The sequence below is a fragment of the Nyctereutes procyonoides genome, unplaced genomic scaffold (genome assembly GCF_905146905.1).
Source record: "Nyctereutes procyonoides isolate TBG_1078 unplaced genomic scaffold, NYPRO_anot_genome, whole genome shotgun sequence".
Taxonomy (NCBI): domain Eukaryota; kingdom Metazoa; phylum Chordata; class Mammalia; order Carnivora; family Canidae; genus Nyctereutes; species Nyctereutes procyonoides.
In genome coordinates, this window is record NW_026575047.1 from 36,759,725 (window position 1) to 36,778,636 (window position 18,912).

The following is an 18,912-nucleotide window of genomic DNA, read 5'->3' on the forward strand; positions in this document are numbered from 1 at the left end:
CAAAGACCCGGCTTTGCAGGGGAGCCCCACATCTTCCTCGGCTCTGGTCCATCTTGTTTCCTTCTGCTGCATAATCATCACACAGGTGGTGGCAGAAAGCTGTATATTCTGGAAAACCATGTTCAAATTGACTTGTGATTAAAATGTGATTCAACTCAACAAAAGCTTGTTTTTCCAATTAGATGATACTCTCAGGAGATTTTTTTTTTTATGCTATAAAGTTCATGGATCTGAAAACAGAGAGATAAAGCTTTTTCAATTACACGAGAAGCCAACATTCACTAAAGGAACTGCTTCCTCAGTGAGATATCTCTCCAGGCATTTTCTAGCTAGGTTAAACCAGGAAACTAAGTAAATGAAACCGTTCTCACTTAAGAAAGGAAACCAGAGGCAGGGTGTGCACCGGGCAAGGACCTGCCAGCCGCCTGTATGTTTTCTTGCCCTCCATACAAAATCATAGCCCCAAAACATACAGCTGAAAGGAATGGACTCCATAGCCTCTGGCATCTCTTGTTCCCTTGAATCCACACTTTCATGAAATTAGTGACCGAATCATAGTGGATGGAAAAAATCAAAGTAAAAAAGCTCCGTCACATAAGAAAGCCTGGAAGACCAAGGGATGCACAGATTGAGGCACAGACGTCCCCTGTAGGGCCTGAGGGCTTCCCTCCATCCCCCATGGGTCTGAGCAGCTGCTCCAGAAAAGAAGAATTCAAGACACTGATGTCAGCAAGTCCCAGGGGCAGGACCTCTGGGTTGAGGTAATAAAGGCCCCCAGCAAGAGTCCTTTGACCTCCAGATCCAGAGAAGGACACAAAGCAAAACAGATCCCCCTCTTCCAAAGCTTCCCCAAGCTAAAGGGGTTTTAGGGCAAAGTATGTCCTGCTTATTCACCCATATATGCTCATCCCGTAAAACCAACCATGGATTCGTTCACCTTCAAAGATCCAAGCTGTTTCCATTTGTTGTTAAAGACCATGCTCTGGCTACCTCTACAGTTCATTTTCCTTGTGCACGCACACCACTTTAAAAATGGGTTCAGCGGGCACTTAAGATATGCACAGCATTCCACACATGCCCCACTGTGATCAGCATCTGAACGAGGAGATCCTGGTGTGTTACATTTGCTTTGCCACGCTTGGGGCTGGAAAAGCAACAAGCTGAGCCTTAAATTTCCCAAAACCCAGTAAACAAAACAAAGACAGCCTGGCCCCTACACAATTCCAAGGATTTCTTAAGTTTCACCTCCTTGGCTTTTTCTTTTAAACAAGTCCAGTGCCACGACCTAACTCGACCACAGTAGAATCTACCGCAGTAGGAAATGTCCCCCCTAACGGTGGGAGGGCTGCGAGCTGGGTCAAATCTGTGCCATACCTCTCTGTCTCTGGTAAAGTTAATTACTATTTTAATACCCACTTTGAAATATGTCTGACTTTTCTCTTTTCAAAGGAGCAGTGAAAAAATGAATATTTCTGGAAACATATGGAGGGATGATAGGGAGGGGTAGAGGGAAAGATCACCAGCCCTCCTCTCTGGTTGGTAAAACAGTCATGTAACCTAGAGATGCATTTGTAACTATTCATTTGATGGCTGACTTTGGGAAGGAAATGAATCCCAAGGCCCCTTAAAACTTGAGGGAGAACAGCATGCACACAGTAGGTGCTCAATGCAACTACCAAGGAGGCAGTACCACACAGCAAAGGATCTTGCTGATGGTGAAGCCACATGGTGCCACAGGGGGATTATATGCCTCTCTGTGCCAGATGCCGGAGGCTTCCAGCCATCCTCCAGTCATAAGCAGCAAGGTGCATGCAGGTGGCCTCTGCTTCCCAAACCACAGTTAGAAGTCAGCACCTGGGATGCCTGGGTGGCTCAGCGGTTGAGTGGATGCCTTTGGCTCAGGTCATGATCCTACTGGGAGCCTGCTTCTCCCTCTGCCTGTGTCTCTGCCTCTCTCTGTGTGTCTCTCATGAATAAATAAATAAAATCTTAAAAAAAAAAAGAGAGAGAGAGGAAGAAGAAGTTAACTGGATAGGCAGAACCAAGGTAGTGGTAAAGCCAGGCCCTGCGAGTACCTGTCCAGAAGGTAAAGCATTTCTTTCACTGGCCGCACCGCTCAATCTGGCAAATCCACCTGTTAACTTGGGAAAGATCACCTGGGATGAGAAGGAAGGTTTAGTTCTGCTGCTGGCTGGGAGCTGCACTGTCCCTTTGCTGGTGCCACCTTGAGAGTGAAGTGTGACCGCGCACCGTGGAAGGGTTCACACCACATGCACAGAGGAAGCCTACCAGGGAACTGGCTCCCAACTCAGTGTTGAATGCACTAGCTCTCACAATGGGGTCACACCTGGCCAGGTGCCATAACACAGACTTTCCTGTAAGCTAGAGGAGGAGGAGGAGGGAGAAGCCAGATACAGGCCATGGTGCTGGCAAATGGCCAGGTGAGGACTAGGAAGCTACCCCGGGCAGGGGGACAGGGTTCACAGAACCCGAAGGAGCTTGTGGTGAATAGAAACGTGGGGCAGCCTGGGTGGCTCAGTAGTTTGGCGCAGCCTTCAGCCTTCAGCCTGATCCTGGGGATCCGGGATCAAGTCCCATGTCGGGCTCCCTGCATGGAGCCTGCTTCTCCCTTTGCCTCTGTCTCTGCTTCTCTCTCTCTCTCTCTCTCTGCCTCAGTGTGTGTGTGTGTGTGTATGTGTGTGTGTGTGTGTCTCATGAATAAATAAAAAAATATTTAAAAAAATAAGTAGAAAAATGACCCCAAAGACACCCAGCCCATCTCCCCAAATCTGTAACTATGTTACCTTTCCTGGCAAAAGGGACTCTGCAAGTGTGATTGAGTTATGGGTCTTAAACTAGAGAATGACCTGGATTATCTGGGTGGCCCAGTGTCATCACTGGGTCCTAGAAGAGGAAGGCAGGAGGGTCAGAGTCAAAGAAGGAGGTGCATCAGGGGAAGCAGAATAAGAGGTGTGGAGATGCCTCACTGCAGGCGGCGATGTTCTTGGGATGCAGGTGCCTCTGGAAGGTGGAAAAGGCAGAGAACTGGCTTCTCCCCTTATGTCCTCCAGGAGCACAGCCCTGCCAACACCGGGCTTTCAGGACTCCTGACCTCCAGTCTGTAAGACCATAAATCTGTGTGGTTTGAAGGCACGCATTTGTGGTAATGTTACAGCAGGAAGAGGAAACTATCTCTGAGCTGCTTTCATCTACGCTCAAAAGAAGCAAAATCTACCAATGGAACTAGAGCTGGTAAGGGTCCCCTGCTTATGGGAGATGGGAGCTGTTGCCTTGAGACTCACAGAAACCCAACGCAACGGGAATGTGCCACCGTGGCTGGGCCCAGGGGCTTCACAGCTAACTCCACCCCACGCCGTGGTTCCTTGCTCTCTTCCCAGAGGCAAGACTCAGTGTACCTCTGGGGTGTCACACTGTGGGTGCACTCTACTTCAAAACCTTCTCGGTAGCTGCAAACCATGGCTGATTATAAGCATGAGGCTGTTGGGGGTACTGAGCCCTGGGGATGGAGGCAGAGCATAGATGTCCCCATATTTATGTGGGCTATGAATACAAGAGGTCCCTGGGGCTATGTCCCTAAGAATTGGATCTTAGCCACTGGGGTGGCCTGTAGACCAAGTGCAAAGGATTTGGGCTGTACCCAAAGGTAGGATGGCCTGAAGGAGTGCATATTGTACTAAGGTCAGCTCTCTGCAGAAGGTTACGGAAACAGGTGGCCAGATGGGAGCCGGGCTGTGACTCTCCTCCTCAGACCCTCCAGCAATCAGTTACCAAAGGACTAGCTAACATCCAGGTAAGCGGGCAGAGGGTGCCCCTCTACAGACCATGGCATGAGGAGAGAGAACAGGGATGTGAGTAGGTAATGTCCTGTACCCAGATCCCTAGAATCTGCAGTGTGCTTGCCATGAAAGAATGAGGAAATGCACATCTTCTGGAACATGACAAGCCAGTCCCTCTCACAACTGAAAATGGCATACTTCCAATGGATGGCATCTTTGATTTGAATTGTGGACCATCCAAACGATTCCTTGCTCTGTCATATCAAAGACTTCCGTTCTTTTTTGATTCCTCAGAGAAGCTAGAGGAGTCTGATCATAAACAGATGCCTTTTCCAACAGGGCAAGATCTCTATTCAGAGCTTCTGAGAAAGTCTGAGCAAGGCAATTAAATTAGTAACCTAGGTAACAGCCACTTAACCTGCTTTCTCCACTCCCTATTTCTAAAGGTTCTTGCATGTCGTCGTTCACGTCATGCCTGACATTCATAGGTCAAGGGGACCTTCAAGGGGCAAAGAGCTGAGTGGAAGTGAAACCAGAATCAGATTGCAGGCCGCTCAGTCCTTGCTGGATATGTGCTCTTTCTGCAAGCCCCATTCTTCCGAATGTACCTTGTGCCACATGTCACCAGTCCCTTGAAATGACAGCAATAATGATGATGATGTGGAAAAGCTTTCCAGTCAAACAGGTTTGAGAAACTCCCCTGTGTACTATGCCTCTGGGATCTCTTAGAGATCGATTTTTCACACTATGATATAAAGACTCCGAAGAGTCTCGTCATCAAGAAAACCCACTTAGCTTTGTCTACGCTAGGGTTTGCCAAACTCTAGACAATAAAGATGTTATTAGTGGGACCTACTACCTCCCGTGGAATGAATTTGAGAAAATGCTTCTCCAGACTGATGGAAAGAGCCCAGGAATCTACAGTCTGGCAACGACATTTGTTGCAGGAGCCCGGGGATGGAGGGAGAGTCCCCAGGCAGGAGACATGTACCAAGAGAGCTAGAGAGAAACGCAGGCGTCTGGCCTCACCGGCCTGGAATGGAGACCATCTATGTGCTATCTCTGGCTCCTGCTAAAATCAAAGACCTACATTCTGTGATGCCAAGGTGTGAGGAATAAACTCTGCAAAGACAGAAGGAGTGCGTTAAGGGGCCTGCAGGTGATACACCATTCCCAAGAAATGGGTGATGGAGGCTGGCACCCAACCTGCTGAATTTCCCGCACCCCTACCTCAGAGCCAGTTGTGGTGAGCACAGGGGGCCCTCTCCTAGGGGAAGCCCCCCAACCCAGCCCAGCTGGTCAGAAGGGTTCAGCCACAGGCCTGCCCTTCAGCGCCCCTGGCACTGAAACATCTCTGGGCTCACATCCGTGCATGGACGAATGAAGCTACTCAGCCCCGAACAGTTGCTAAAGTGATGCCCAAGGTCCCCAGTCCAGCCCTGACTGCCAAGACAGCCAAGGACTCCAGGGTGGGACCAGAGAAGGCTTCTCTTTGGTTCTCCCACTTGCAGCTTGGCCACACACAGATAGGAAAACAGATGCCAGTTTCCCTGGGAGTGTCTGTGTGAATGATTCAGGTCCTTCACCTCGCCCCTTCCTTCCTTCCACACCACAGGATGGTGGAGGTCAGGGGGTCCTGAAAATCGGGGTGTCCATACCCTGACTGGAATGGGCAATAACTGGAGCCTGGCTCTGAGGTCTGTATTCATTAAGAATGTGGGTTTGCCAAGCAATGATCGGCTTTTCCTCTGCCCACCTCACACTCCCAGTGGGTTCCAAGGTCTCCCTGTGGGTTCATTCCTGGGATACGGGGTGGAGTTCCATTGTCAGCCCAGGCCCAAGCTGACCACATGGATTTCCAGAAAGTCATGTTCTCTGGGCACGGGGCTGGTACGTGTGCCTTGTTTGGCTGTCCCTGTTTGTTTCTCATTGGAAGAATCCAGATGTGAAGACAGATAAGCAACCACATCCTGGAAACCCCCTACAAATGGCCTGCTGGCCAGAAGATCCAAAGAAGGGCCACACAACCTGCACATAGAGATTCTGGAAAAACCAAATCTGTTAGTTTCAGTTGGGGCTTTCCTCAAACCAGGCAGATCTCTGGTATTATCTGGTGAAGCTTTCATTGTGTCTTAGCCAAAGCTACAGGACACGAAGTCTGGACACCACCTGCTCCCCACAGAGTGAGACTTTGGGGTATGAATTGTTAGTGCCAGACAGAGATAGGCAGATAGCACCAGGCCACCTGACATCCACCTTACCTCCCTCATTCACACTCCTCTGCTTATTTACTTCCTCTAGCCCTGCTTCACTCCTGCTGGGGAGGAGACCAGGGAATGTTCCTTAATTAGTAGGATGGGTTCTTCTGCCCCAAAAGCCAACTGCATGGCCAGAGGCCACATGTCTCAGATCCTGTCTGGATGGGTGAGTCAGGTCAGCTTTCATCAAATGGGAATACTCTCCAGCACAGCTGCCCAAAGGCCTGTATTTTATAATTGCTGGGTGGTCTCAATGGTTAAAAGGGCTACCCCTTGGTTCCAATCTGGCTTCTGTATCAATTCCTCAATTAATCAGAACTCAAAGGGGTGGATGGCTTTGACTAGCACCCCCAACCTCTATCTCACAATGGTATTGGCCTCTCCCACTCATGTCTGGAGGAAGCACCAGGCCTCTGCTGCTCGCCACCACATCCCTGAGGCCACAGGCCCTTGAGAAGCAGGCATGGACCTGGGTTCCAGCAGGTGCCAGGTCAGGGGGATGTGCTATCCAATTACCTGGGCAACGGCAGGGCCTGCAGACCCACTGCCTTTCCCAGGAATTAAGACCCAGCCATCTTTAGCTGCAGGATCAGTTTCTGGAAGAAAAGTCAGCATCCTAACACATAGCTCCTCCTTCACAGCCTCCTTACAGATAGGAAGCAGATACAGAGGAGACTGAGTGGCAAAGGCTGGACATGCACTGGTGATCCAGAGAGAGCTGGAAGCCAGGGCTCTGTGGGCTGCAGAGCCCCTGGACCTGGCCTGGGTGCAGAGAAGGGCAAGGATGGGGCAAGAGCTCTGTGTATGCCTCCTCTCTCCACACACTGACTCTTCATCTTCTCCCTCCAAGTCACCCGCTGTTCATGCCTAAACACCAACCTCCGCCTTAGCATATCAGGGCCAAGGACTGAACTGGAGACTTTCTACACCTTTGCTGGTCAAGAGGACTGCCAGGCCACCCAGATATGGCCCAGACACACTGACACAGTAAAGGACAAGACCATCCCCCTTCTGGGTCTGGCTGCTGCTGCCCCAACAACAGAAGGAAGGCAGCCATCTAGAGTTTACACAGTAACTTGTGAGTGTCCTCAACCATAACCCCAGGAAGGGGAAAAGGTCAAAGCAGGTATGCCAGGCTAGAGGGGCCTCCCCCAGGGCCCCTTTTAGACTCTACCATGAGTCACTCAGCAAATGGCCCTCTGTCACTGTCACCATCATTGTCATCATCACCACCAACCTCTTCAGCACCACTCTGGCCATTCCTGCAACAATCAGCAATCAGAGCACACAGGTGGCAACCGCAGTTAAAGATGGCACAGGGAGAGGAGGGCAGGGAAAGGGAAGGAACCCAGTCCCAAGGCGGTTGGAAAGTCCTTAGCTGTCTTAGGATTTTGGTCTCCTCCTACTTCTGAGGTTGCTTTCCAGGGGCTTTTGTCAAAGGACAGGCAGAAGCAGAAAGGCCATCCCTGAACAAGCAGGCACAGCCTGGTGGTGGAGGTGTAGACCCAGCTCTGAACTGATGGAGCTGCCCAGGCTCCCCGGAGGCACAGAGTGCCCTCCACCCCAGGAAGCCCTGCCTCTGCAGGGTCTGAGTCAAGAACTAGCCATTACTTCTGCCAGGGCAGGGGGTAGGCAGTCAACTCATTTGTGAATATGGTCACTGTCAGCGAAGGGATCAATAACTGAGTTTTTATATGGAAGGGATCATTCCTGTCACCTTATCCTAAAGGGAGAAAACAGGTCTCTTGGGTGAACTGGCAAAGGCAGAAAACTGAACCAGGCTCCTAGTAGAATACGTTGCAAAAGCCCATCATCATGGTTCATGAATGAAGTCCCGAAGAGGAGCACGTGGGTCAGGCAATAGGTCTGACACACGAGATTCAACCTCAGAGTTTGCACCCACCACTACCAGGCACGGGACTGGAAGGATGATGTGGGCTACGCACACAAGGGTTAGATGCACTGGATATGTCACACCCTGAAATCACATTCTGAACACTTCAAAAAGTCAAATACAGCACTCTGAAATGAAACAAAACCAAAATTGTCCATTGCTTCAGGACAATGCCAAGAGAAAATCTCTATTTTTAAGGGAAAATAAACAAGAAAAACAGAGCAAACAGTTACACCTCTTCCCATTTCCCATAAGATATTTTAAAAGCCTGATCAGGGATCCCTGGGTGGCGCAGCGGTTTAGCGCCTGCCTTTGGCCCCGGGGCGCGATCCTGGAGACCCTGGATCGAGTCCCACGTCAGGCTCCCGGTGCATGGAGCCTGCTTCTCCCTCTGCCTATGTCTCTGCCTCTCTCTCTCTCTATCATAAATAAATAAAAATTAAAAAAAAAAAAGCCTGATCAGATATTAAAAGGAGAAATGTAATAGAGTATACTTTTCAGGACTCGGGCTTAATGGACCTGGGGGTTTTCAAATGATTTTCTCTGGGATTAATGTCTCTTCAACATGGAATATAATTCCCCCTATCACCACGGCAAATAAAAGGTACTTTTGTTTGACTTGCCTCAAAAATGCAAGACCTTGATAGACCTTTTAAAAAACTATTAGAAGAACATGGTTTTGCAGATAAATAAATCCTCTGACTTGTCTCCACAGGTTTGAAAGTTCGGCAAATAGGGTCCAGAGCTAAGGCTGGCCCCAAACAGCACACAGCATCGCCAAGGCCAGGTTCCGGGCAGGGAGGCCGGAACCAAGCGAGTGGCAGGAGCCTCTTCTAGTCAGGCAGCGACAAACACCAAAGGACTCACTACAGAGCCTTCTCGGTGTCCCAGTGGGGGTTACCATGCCTCCAAGGTACGCTAAATCCGGCTTCTCTTGGACAAATAAAATAAAAGCTGATGGGAATCACAGTGCAAGAGAATATTGGCATTTCTGAGGGATCTGTGTCAAGACTCTCACAATTCCCGAGTTCACAAGTACCACCACTCAGATGCATGATGCAGGCCATGCTTTTATGTCCTGAATGTTCACAATGACAAGGAAAGGCATCAGAGAGCCGCCCCTCCTCAAATATCTACCCCACAGAGTGCTTCTCTCAATGTTAGCAAAGCTGCACACTACATGGGCTGTCCATTGGCCTGCAAAACCGCAATGCTCTGGCCTCAAATACAAAGGCCGATCTGCCAACCTCCCGACTCCCCAAACGACCCCCTCCCCAGGGCCACCTGCTGCACATCCCAGGAGAAATCCTGAAATAAATAGGACTTCTTGAGACCTGAGGTGTGGGTTGGGACTTGCCAAATGTCTGAAGGTATTTCTGAGGCAGGTGATAAGCTACCGAAAGTTCTGGAAGCTTTTGTAAACCAAAGCTCAAGAGCTCCTCCACATGTTGGTCCTAGTCATACGTTCAATGTTTTTATTCACATTAAAGTCTCCTGTTTGGTTTAAATACTTACATCATTTTCTAAAAAATTAAACATGCTTCTTTCAGCCAACTCCTTTGACTCTTCAAATTTTTCTACCGCTTGTCTGACTTCTTCATCTGGTATCTTACCTACTCGCTTCTTTTTATAATCATAATCCAGGCGGCGGCCTTCCAGCTTTTTCAGGTGGTGCTACACAAGACAAAGGAGTCTTTCAGAGACTGTACACTCAAAACATGGGGCAAAGAAATCTCTGTTGTTTCCATGAAAATATCCATTGTTTTTTGTCAGCCTAAATTCTAGGGGAAGGGACATATCTTAGACATCTGTGTGGCCCCGGCATTCACTAGGGGCTACCTTTACTATAGATCCTCATGGAATATTTGTGGAATATTCCACAATATCTGCTGGTTAGATGGATGGACAGATGGGCAGGTAGGTGGATGGGTGGATGGATGGATGGATGGATGGATGGACAGATGGACGGATGAATGAATGGGTGGGTGGGCAGACAGATGGGTGGATGGGTGAGTGGGTAGGTAGATGGATGGGTGGATGGGTGGGTGAATGGGTAGGTGGATGAGTGGACGGGTGGATGCATGAGTGAATGGATGGATGGATGAGTGAAAGGGTGGGTGAATCGATGGATGGGTGGGTAGATAGATGGGTGGATGGGTGGGTGGGTGGATGGGTGGGATGGAAGAATGAATGAGTATCTATATGGAAAATAAAGACATAGTATCAGCACTCAAATTCCATTTTCCAAAGTTTTTTATAGGATCCCTCACTTCAGTTCTATTAATGTCTAGATAATTTCTAACAAAATTACACCAAAAATAAGTACATTTCCTTGGCACTACTATCAACTCCTCACTATGAGATAGATTATAAAAGCACTAGTAGCCTCTAGAATACTTATGCATCTTCCATAAAGTTCCCAAACAATTACAGAACAAGTTGAATAAATGTTATCAATGCATATGTAGACACAGAGGACAGACATTTACAACCTCTGAAAAGGTGAGGTTTCTTTTTTTTTTTTTTTAAGGATCTCCTTAACAAAATGTAAGAATTGCAAATATTAGACCTGCCCATTCATGGAATGGGCTACCTTGTGTGGTGGTAAATTCCCCATCACAGTTTGTGTTCAAGCAGAGGGATCCCATATCAGAAATACTATAGGCAGGACAGTTGTTTGGGGCAAGGGAAAGGTCTGGAAGAGTTTATACATGTAATCTTTGGAAAGCAGGTATTTGATATCAAATGTTTGCACAAAAAAAGACTATCCCACTGAAGTATGTATGTACTATGCATTTTAGTGAAAAGCACTGGTTCTATTTCCATAATGAATATGTGAAAAGAGCATATGGATAAAAGCCAGAAGCATCTTTCCTCTATGTTCTGTGACTCTGGGCAAATCTATTATTTCTTCTGGTCCTCTGTGTGTGTCTGTAAAATGGGGATGGGGATGGCCAGCCTCCTACTTGTGGGCCAAGAAATATCTGGAATCCATAAAACCCTTTACAGAGAACTGTCAGCTGGTGTTAAAGGAGCGGGTTCTCCACTCCTGGCATCTGAGACACAGACAACACAAATGAGACTGGGAATGGCTTCTGAAGACTAGACTCTGAACTCTTGATCATCATAGGACTTAAGTGTAGATTTAGAGTGTTTCTGTGTCAAAAGCAGCTGAGCAACAAGAGATGCCACTCAGGACATTATTTTGTTGCGTAGGGCATGGACAACACTGAAGTATGAGTGTATCTTGCACATGTGTCTGGTGCATCTCTGTGTCCACAGCTAGCTCTGAAGCAGGTCAAGTGGAAGAGCTACGCTGCCCAGAGGACTTTGCGTTTTTCTCAAGGACAACAGCACAAGATGAAATGGCATATTATGTACTTCAGCCAAGGGGACATCTGGTTTTAAAGTTCTCCATCCGGGAAGGACATCCTCGTGTCCCCAGAATGTCCCTTCTTCTCTAGAGTCATCTGTTCCTTAGTAATTTGTGAGCACAAACCTCATCCTGGGCCTGTGGTCACAGAAGTGAATGAAGCAGGATGCCGAGGCACTTAGCGCTGAACAACAGGAGGAGAAAGCAGTGATGCTCACGGCACAGGGCAGCATAAAAGCGTATGACCAAGGCAGGAGAAAACAGGGCTTCCCAAGAGAAAGGGTGTCTGAGACCTGAGAGGTGACCTGGCTTAGCAGGGAGGGTGGGGAGAGGAAGGTGAGAAAGACAAGGGACAGAGGACCGCACACAGCAAAGCATCCCTGGGGGCTGCAAACATCGCAGAGAGGCTGGATGGCAGAGCTGGCCGGGGCTCAGTGGGCCTCTCCAGAGGAGGGAGAGGCAGAGAATCAGCTGTGAGGTGGCGGCTCTCTAGTCCGCTGCCAGCGACAGTCCGCATCTTAGGAAGGCTGCCCCCAGAGTGGTGCAGAGAATGCAATGGGGGAGGAGGATGTGGGTTGGGGGCGGGGGGGGGGACACACAAGGGCTGCTGTGCCTATGTGTCTAGACTTTAGCTGCAAGAAGCCAATAGATAAAAAGGGGAAGAACAGAGATTCAGGAGAGAAGACAACAGGCATGGCAATGGACTCCAGGGCCCCATAGAGGCCTGGCTTCAGAGGGCAGGAGAGACACTGCTTTTCCCCACAGGGATGGGAAAGAGGACCACAGGAGTGAGGAGTGAGAGGGATATGGGGAGTCGGGGGTAGCTGAATGTTCCGGGCATCTCTGAATGGTTGCTTTTGTTTTTCATTCAACCTCCCTGAATTCTCCTCCACATCCTCTGGTTTCATTCTAAATGCTAATGCCCATATAGGCTTCTAGGACTTTCTATTCGGGAAATCTGGAATAGTGCTCAAGCACATGCCTTTGTAACATGTCATGCTGATGCTGCTAGTCCTGGGGGCCACCCCATAATTGCTGGCCCTGAAGAAAGGAAAGAGGACATCCCCAAGGTTCAAATGAATTCCAAGCTGGCCTGGGCTTGCATTCAGCTCATGCTTGAAGACACCTAGAGGCAGGTCTTTCAGGCAGCAACCTAAGAGGGTGCCAGAAGTAAAGGCAGGCTGCTCTTCCAGAGTAGAAGTCCCAGTGGGGTAGAAATCTCAAGGCTGTTTTTGCACATATACAAAAACACCACCAAGCAAGTGACATGCAATCACTTACAGGTCCCTGAGAGCTCCCATGTGTGCTCTGGAAGGCCATTTTTAACAGTTTTCCAAAAACAAAATGTCAATTCCCAGATACTGATTTCCTTGAGAAGCCGTGAAAAATAACTGCTACTGGTCTGGTGCAAAGTATCAAAAAAGAGGACTGATATGGTATGATCTTGATTATAAAAATTCCACTATGAAGTTATGGAGTCATTTTGCTATGGAAGACATGGCTGTGGAAATATGCCTCCTTATCTTGGCTTCTAGATGGCTTCAGTAAGACACAGAATGAAGGGCTCAGAGGTCCTGGGTCTCTTTCCCAGTGAGCTGGAAAAATAAAATGATGCTTTCACTGAATCCCCACAGAAGCATTCTAATGATTTTAAATACAGACATCATTTTAAGTAGCAACAGATAGATTATATAGCCTGGAAGACTTACCCCAATCTCTTTTAGATCTTTGTCTTGGAGTAACTGAAGTGGATCGATAAAAGTTTGCTTTACATTAATATCAAGAGAGTCTTTAACCTCAGCCATTAGCTTCATGGATTCACCAACTTCTATCAATGCATTGCCTTGAACAGAAAATGCAAATAAAAAAGGTTCTTTAGCAGAATACTTGAGGATAAAGGTGATTCTATTCAATTCCTTCCCAAAAGTTTGTGGATGATGGTGCAGAAAGGTCCTCACCCAAGGACTGCTGAATCCTGACCCAGAAAAAAAAAGAAGAAGAAGAGAGCAATAAAGAAAGTCTCCCTATGGTCTGTATTTTCCTCTCAACGCTCTGTACTCTCTCCCCTACATAAAGGCAGGAGGCTCAGGCGGACCGAAGCATTTCCCATTTTGGCCACGAGATGGGGATAAAGCTCCTCTTTTAAAACTGGTACAGCAATCCCCAGCTTTTCAAAAGTTCACACTGTGCCCCCTCATTTTTATAAGAGACTTATATTAGTGCAAGTTTTTGCTAACTGAAAGAAATCCAAAGAGGACTTTTGCTGTTACCAAAAAAAAAAAAAAAAGTAAAAAAGTGAGAATAACATTCAGCCTTTGTTTGGTAAGCAAGTCAAAGAGGCAGCGTGTACCCCAAGTCGTGAGAACTGTGCAGAGCACCCCGGCATCCAGCTACCACAGCTTTGAACTGTGTCTGCAAGCACCTGTGTTTTAACTCAATTTATTCTGTGCATGCATTAGTAAGAGGTGTCCTAAGTTATGAGAAAAGCCTAAGAGAGGTTATTTTTTAAGGTCTGGTAACACCCCTCAATTTTTCCATGTAAATTAATGCTTATTTCCTCTTTGCTTAACACCATTTCGGTTTACAAAAGGCTCTATAGGAATGTTCTACTTTCTGAGAGCAGGGAAATCTCTAGCTTTTTGAACTGGCACCTACGGCTCCTTAGAAGTTCCAGAACAAAATCCCTCTTTGTAAACTATAAAAGGATTCATTCATCAGGGCTAAGTATCAACCAATGAAGGTTACAATAGAAATAAAGGAACAAAACCTCCTGTCAGCTTCTAGCTACTAGATCTTGAGGTCACTCCCCATATCCTTTAGATGGTTCTAAGGCTCCTAACCCTTTCTGATGTCAAAGAAAGCCTGGCAGTGTCACACGAGACAGCCTGTCAGCAGGATGGGCAAGGTTTGCTCTTCAAGAAGGCCCAGGCCAGCCATATTTGGGCTTGGGCAGGGATGGCAGCTTTTGCTGGATTATGCCCTGGTACCTCCGCGCCCAGCTACCAGGACTCCCACTTGCAAATTACTGTGGATTAGCTGGCACAGAGATACCAGAAACATTTCCAAATGCTTCTCTGAAGATTCTAAAAACTTAATTCTGAACATTGGCCATCACCTCCTTGGATCTGACAGTCCTTCCCCTTGCTCAAGCTTAGTGCTATAGATTCCATTAGGACGTGGGGCTCAGCTTCCACCCCCTGAGGCTTCTGCATTTCAGGCAAGTTCTACCATGCAGCCCAAAAGGAAAGCATTCCACAGTCTCTTCCTCAGAACAGCAAGCAACCTACCTGTCCTAACACTCTCCAGACATGGGCTCTCCTCCTTAACACAAGTTAAGAGTGCTAGGGACCTGGGAAGCTCAAACTCTCCACCCATCCAAGCCCCCTGCCTAGTCACTGCAGACTGGCCTTGGCTGTGAGGGCCTGCCCGGCCCCCTCACCTATCTCCTCAATGGGTCTGCCCTCAGGAGAAGGGATAAGCCATCTTGTCTGCATTCACTCATGGAATAAAATAAAATTCACCTTATACTGCTCTGAAGGATATTGTTACCCCTGTGACTGATGAATGTTTTAGTATTGGGGATTTTTTTAAAAAAGATTTTATTTATTTATTTAAGAGGGAGGGAACACAAGGAGAGGGAATAGAGACAAGCAGGCTCTCCACTGAGCGGGGAGTCTGATGCAAGGCTCGACTCCAGGACCCTGAGATCATGACCTGACCCAAAGGCAGATGCTCCACCAACTGAGCCACCCAGGCACAAGGCACCCCTGTTACCTTTTTTTTTTAAGTTTGCAGGAGATTTTTTCCCCACAATTTACTAGATTAATTACTATAGCCAAGTATCTGAATTCTCAATTTCCATATCCTGCCTTGTTACCACTACATGAATAGCAAAGTGACAAATTATCCTAGAAGAGTGAACAGGTTAACATTCAACTCACTCTCAATTTATTAATTTAAAGAAATCCCAATCAAAATTTAGTAGGTTGTTTGTATTTAATAAAGGAGACTTAAAATGACTCTAGGTTTCATCTAAAAAAAAAAAAAAACAAAGGTGAGATATCTGTGAAATGTTTGCAATAACAAGGGGAAATTTTAGTTAAGTTTATGAAAATCAGCCTTAAAATTATATTACTTAAAATATGGCACTGGATCAAAATAGGTTACAGATCAAGAAAACAAACAAGAAAGACCAGAAACAAACAAAATAAAAAATTTAATCTGTAACAAAGTTTCTCTTAAATCAGAGGGGAAAAGTTGAACTTTTTAATGAAGTATCAGAACAATTAGCTATACATATGTGAGAAAACAAAATCAGAACCCTATTGCACAATATCTGCCCATTATACTCAGAAGCATGGAAATTCAGGGGTAAGAAAAGGAACTTGTTTCAAAAGAAAAGTATAAATAAACATGTATAGAATTTGTGGGGGTTGCGGGGGGGGGGGTGAAAGTTTTTCTGAACACAATTACAAAGCCATAAGCCATAAAGGAAGGTGTATGAGTCCCACAACATAAAGAGTAGAAATCTCTCTCCATTATAGAGGTCTCCATCTACAAGGTCAGAGGTAAATGCCTACCTGGGATGTAACTTCACAAGCATACATGGCAGACAAAGAGCAAATATCCTGACCATTGGAAGAGTTCATGAACAAGGAAAGGGAAAAGAAATGAACACCTTAATGAAAAAACAGGTAAAGGATACACATACACAATTAACAAAAATGATGACAAACAGGAAGGAATGGTACCTTACACATAATCCAAAAAGCAAAGTTAAAACATCACCAAGAGATCAATTTTATATGCTATATATCAAATTATCAGTTATTTAATAGTAAAAAAATAATTCCTGCAGTTAGCAATTGTGCTGGGAAACATATGCTCATGCACTCCTGGCAAGTGTGCAACTGGCATAACCTTTCTGGAGGGTCCTTTGGAAATAATTCTTCAAAAAATCTGCAGAAACAGGCACACTCTCAATCCAGCAATTTCACGACTAGAGACTTCATCTAAGTACATAATCTTGGCTAGCCCCAAAGATTTGCCTATGAACACGGTTGTATAAACACTATGTAAAATTTTTTTGCGTAAGTAAAGAAAATCTAAGTATTTAATAATTGGGATTGATGGAATGAGCTATGACCTCACACATGGATTATTATGCAGCCTTCAGAAACAATATCATAGAAAATTAATAATTATTTTATGACGTGGATCAGGATATAGTCAATGGGAATAAACAGGTTACATGAAGTCTAAGGGTATATACACCACAACTCCATTTTGATTCTGTGAGGGTGCATGTGAATATATATGAGAATAAACAAAAGGTCTGGATGTGTGATTGTGGGTGATGCTGGCATTTATTTTCTCATATTTTACTTGCTTATATTTTCTAAACTTCCTGCAATGAACATGTATGATTCAGGCGATATAAAAGAAAAATAACAATAAGGTTGTTAAAATGAAGGCATTGAGGGGTGCCTGGGTAGCCCAGTCTGTTCGTTGGGTGTCCAACTCTTGGTTTTAGCTCAGGTCATGATCTCAGGGTCGTGGGATCGAGCCTTGGGTTGGGCTCCCTGCTCAGCGGGGAGTCTGCTTGAGGATTCTCTCTCCCTCTCCCTCTGCCCCCCACTCTGCTCTCTCTTTCTAAATAAATTAATACTAAAAAAAAATTTAAAAAAGAAGGCAGTGTGCACCACCTATACCCGGCCCAGGTCACATGTGAACACTCACCAAACGTGGAGCCTTCCCCGAGCTCCTTCCCATACTTGAGCATGCAGTCGCCCAGCAAGCCTTCTGTCTGTGGGTAGCCAGTGGTTTTCACCTGCCCTCGAATCTTCGACACAGTGTTCAGCATTCCTAGCTTAGCTCTGTATGCTTAAAAACATTGTCATTTGTAATTCCTTAAAATGACACAGTGCAGCCAGAGGTACATCACATTTAACAAACTGATGGCAAAACTCAGCCTCCCCACCCTGGGTGGACAACATGTAGGAGCCCTGAGGGTGGGGGGGGGGGTGGAATGGGGCAATGTAGCCGCTCTCACCTCCCACAGGATCTCCTAGATTCTGTCTCCCAGGGAGGAGCTAAGCGCACTACAGCACAGCCAGGAAGGAAAACAGAAACACCCTCCACTGACCCCAGAGAGCAGTAACTGGGCTGCCCTAACCTCAGGGGCAGAGAGAGACACTGCAAAAGGCCTGCCTACCCCCACGCCCTGAGTCGGGGCAGGCAATTCCTCCTGGGGAACAACCTGTAACTCAGGACAGAATTGCTCAGGTGGATGCGTCAAACCACTAACGGGCCCTTAATGCCCTCCCCAGGCACCAGGAATCCATTTGGTCTGATCATGTCCAACATCATGATGAGGGGCTGCTGCACATTCCCGTTTAGGACTTCCCCTGAGTGAACATGAGCCTGTGTGGAGGGCCCCCTGCTGCAGTCGGACCCCCAAGCCCTTCGGGGGATCAGGGGATCATGGGTGGCCACCGCTCCTGAGCTGCTTTTCTTGGATTCAGGCAATGAGTGTTTTACTGATCCCAACTCTGTGTGACACCCTATGCCACGTCCTGGGGCTCCAGAAAGACCCAGGACAGCATCAGGCCTAAAGGGGCTCAGAGGCTAGTTACTCCGTAAGGCAGAATTTACAAGGTGTACTTTGCAGATAAAAGTTTGGGATGGTGTCGGGAAAAGGAAACTATAAGCAATATTGCTAAGTAAAGATAGAAAGATGCCCCTAAAAACGCAGAAATCGCGTCAATGAAGCGTGGAAGAGGGAATGCTTATGGCTTATAACCAACAGATAAAGAGGAGGCTGGTTTGACTTAAACAGAAATCAAAACAGGACAAACCAGGAGATATCCATGGGAAAATGTGACTGTGAACTGAATCCCACGCTAAGGATTTGGGACTTTATTCTACAAACCAGAGAGCGAATCCCATACTACCTTGTGGTGTTTGAGGTAACTTTAGGAAGTAAAAGGATACTTTTTATTTTCTTTGACTTTAATAATTACACGTTTGTTTTAATGTATTCTAGTCTAGTGCCTCTCAAGCTGTAATGCGCATACAAATCACCCCAAAGATCCTATTCAAATGCAAAGTCTGATTCAGGCAGTTTGGGATGAGCCCAAGATTCTGCATTTCCCACAGTCTCTCAGGTAATGTGGATGTTGCTTCAGACACTCCCAGTGCCAGCCTTTTTTGCATCTGGCCCACCTCAGCTTCAAAGCCATTTTCTTCCTGGTTCTGTGCACAAAGCCAACAACACACACACACACACACACACACACACACACACACACACACACACACACGCTCAGCTCCTCCTTCCCACTGCCAGGGTAGAAACTGGGGGATGGCAGTCATGTGGCTAATAGCCATTAAACTGGAAGTAACGAGAGGCCTCTGTCCAAGTGGACACTTCCATTGTTGGCTCTCCGCCATTCCTGCCCTCTTCCAATGTCAGTTCTTTGAGGCTGGGATCTGGGTCCCGCTTCACACTATCCCAGGATCCAGGAAAGCACCTCACCAGAAGTAAGCACTAGCAAAGTATGTGTTGGCCGATTTATCAGGAAAAGGAAC

At 46.9% G+C, this 18,912-nt stretch overlaps 1 protein-coding gene across 5 annotated transcripts in view; it reads right to left on the reverse strand.

Annotated features, from left to right (window-relative positions):
• Positions 1-18,912, reverse strand: part of SH3GL3 (SH3 domain containing GRB2 like 3, endophilin A3) — a 137,824-nt gene that overhangs the window by 26,963 nt on the left and 91,949 nt on the right. For 3 of the 5 annotated variants that reach the window (XM_055326812.1, XM_055326813.1, XM_055326817.1), the window contains exons 4-6: positions 17,062-17,205; positions 13,032-13,165; positions 9,465-9,623 (exon numbers count right to left, since the gene is read on the reverse strand). In XM_055326812.1, coding sequence (XP_055182787.1) covers positions 9,465-9,623; positions 13,032-13,165; positions 17,062-17,205 — 437 coding nt within the window. The remainder of the gene's footprint in view (positions 1-9,464; positions 9,624-13,031; positions 13,166-17,061; positions 17,206-18,912) is intronic. The other 2 variants (XM_055326816.1, XM_055326814.1) reach the window with 1 other exon arrangement.